The sequence below is a fragment of the Cebus imitator genome, unplaced genomic scaffold (genome assembly GCF_001604975.1).
Source record: "Cebus imitator isolate Cc_AM_T3 unplaced genomic scaffold, Cebus_imitator-1.0 Scaffold132, whole genome shotgun sequence".
Taxonomy (NCBI): domain Eukaryota; kingdom Metazoa; phylum Chordata; class Mammalia; order Primates; family Cebidae; genus Cebus; species Cebus imitator.
This window is the reverse complement of record NW_016107447.1, coordinates 154,336-156,504: the sequence shown is the minus strand read 5'-3', so window position 1 is coordinate 156,504 and position 2,169 is coordinate 154,336. Positions and strand designations below refer to the sequence as shown.

Sequence of the window (2,169 nt, the reverse complement as noted above, 5' to 3'; positions counted from 1 at the left end):
GCTCCTGCCCCTGCCCCAAGAGCTTTCTGAAGTCTGGCCTCACAGGCTCCTAGGACACTAGAGCAAAAGACAGCTCAGAAAGGGACATTTAAAAAAATCATGACCCTTGAGAATTTCTGAGAGCACCACATTACAACACAACCCTGGGTTGACAGGAAGGGAACTCCTTTGACCCTCAGGGTCTGCTGGGTCTGCGATGGGGAGGGCACAGGGGCATCAAGGGGTGGGGAGAGGAAGCCGGGGGATGTCCAGTCTGTGTCTCAGGCAGAGAGGAGGGCAGGCTGCTTGCCCTTCCGGAGGAAAGAGAAAGGGAATAGATGGTTGCTTCTTGCACTGAGTTCTCCCTGGTTTCTCCCAGGGTTCCTGGGGTAGAGGGAGTTCTGGGTGGTGTGTGAGCCCTGGACTCAGATTTCGTGTATCTTTCAGACTGTTTCCACAGCCTCACCTCTCTTTCTGACTTCTCTCCTCTGCTTTCCGGAGCACATGTGAAACTGTCTCCATTCCTTTCTCTTTAGGTCACTGGATTCCTTGATGGGGTTGGCAGTGGTGCTGTAACCCCAGGTCCCCTTAGGGCATGTGAGTGGTGGTGGGGCTGAGACCTGCCAACCTCCTCGCTCTGGGGGATTTTCAGTGTTCCAGGACTGGGCGTTCCGGTCTCCCTCTCCCCTCCCTTCCCCGATTCCCCGGCGCCCTCCCTGCCCGCAGACCCAGGGCACTCTGAGAATGGAAGGGAGCTGTGACTCCCAGCAGGAAAAGACACCAAGGTCCCTGGGCTGCCTGCACTCAATTCTCAGCCTCCTTCCTCAGCCCTCCAGCCACTGCTGGGTCTGCCGCACGGCAGGATTTGAAATACCCCTCCTTCCCGCTTTGAAGGAGGCTGGGCTGGCCGGGGTTATTTTGGGAGCAGCTTCTGAGATCCAATGGCCTTGTTAGGGCAACACTGACCTTTCCGTCCCAGGAGGAGGGCAGGATTGGAGAAGGGGGCGGGGCAGCGGCGGGGAGACCAGCAGCCCCGCACACCCACTGGGGTGGAGAAGGGGGCCAGCGGGCTGCGGGAATTCAGCCTCACGCGGGGGCTGTCAACGAGGGGAATTTCCCCTCTTTGAAAAGACTGGGAACCCTTCCCCCGCACCCATTCACTGGGCTTCTTAAAGAGATCACACCGTTTTCCCTTGGACTTCTTGGAAGACAGACTTGGGACTCTTTGTGGGAACTTTGAACCTTTCCTTCCTGCTTTCTTCCCAGCAGGCAGCCTTGCTCTGGCCGGTGGAGTCGAGGCTCCTGGGCATGGCACTGACTAGCCGACCCAGTACTGACTTGGCGCCTGGGCTCTTTCAGCCTCTGCTGGCCTCCTGCTTTCCCCCTCCTGGGGCACAGTGGTGAGTCTGGGGGCCTGGCCCCGAGGGCACTGGAGGAGTGTCGCCGGCATCACCCACACCCTCTGCACCCACGCTGGAGGACGCGGAGGTTGTCAGGGGCTATGATGAGATGAGCGGGGGCCGCTTCGACTTTGATGATGGTGGGGCGTACTGCGGGGGCTGGGAGGGGGGAAAGGCCCATGGGCACGGACTGTGCACAGGCCCCAAGGGCCAGGGCGAATACTCTGGCTCCTGGAACTTTGGCTTTGAAGTGGCAGGTGTCTACACCTGGCCCAGCGGAAACACCTTTGAGGGATACTGGAGCCAGGGCAAACGGCATGGGCTGGGCATAGAGACCAAGGGGCGCTGGCTCTACAAGGGTGAGTGGACACATGGCTTCAAGGGACGCTACGGAATCCGGCAGAGCTCAAGCAGCGGTGCCAAGTATGAGGGCACTTGGAACAATGGCCTGCAAGATGGCTATGGCACCGAGACCTATGCTGATGGAGGTGAGGCCAGCTGGGGGCCTGCAGAGCTGGGGCGGGCCAGGGAGGGTGAGGAACACTGGTGGAGGGTGGGAAGGTGACGGGCAGTTGGCACAGAATCAGATGGGCTAGGATGTGCTGTGCTGTGTGGCTTTGGGCAAGCTGCTCCACCTTTCTGAGCATCCATTTTCTTGCAGTAAAGGTGGAGCTGATAAAGGGGTTGGTAAGAGGATTGGCAGGACTGCTTAGTACAAAGCCAGCCATGGAAATGCACACTCAGCACACACTCAATAAAATGTTTTTGTTTTTTTTTTTTTTTTTTTGAG

At 58.3% G+C, this 2,169-nt stretch overlaps 1 protein-coding gene across 2 annotated transcripts in view; it reads left to right on the top strand.

The window, feature by feature from the left end:
* Positions 1 to 285: 285 nt before the first annotated feature.
* Positions 286 to 2,169, top strand: part of JPH2 (junctophilin 2) — an 81,141-nt gene continuing 79,257 nt past the window's right edge. Inside the window, exon 1 of one of the 2 annotated variants that reach the window (XM_017541158.2) lies at positions 286 to 1,867. In XM_017541158.2, the coding sequence (XP_017396647.1) occupies positions 1,489 to 1,867 (379 nt within the window). In that variant the 5' untranslated portion in view covers positions 286 to 1,488. The remainder of the gene's footprint in view (positions 1,868 to 2,169) is intronic. The other variant, XM_037742981.1, reaches the window with a different exon arrangement.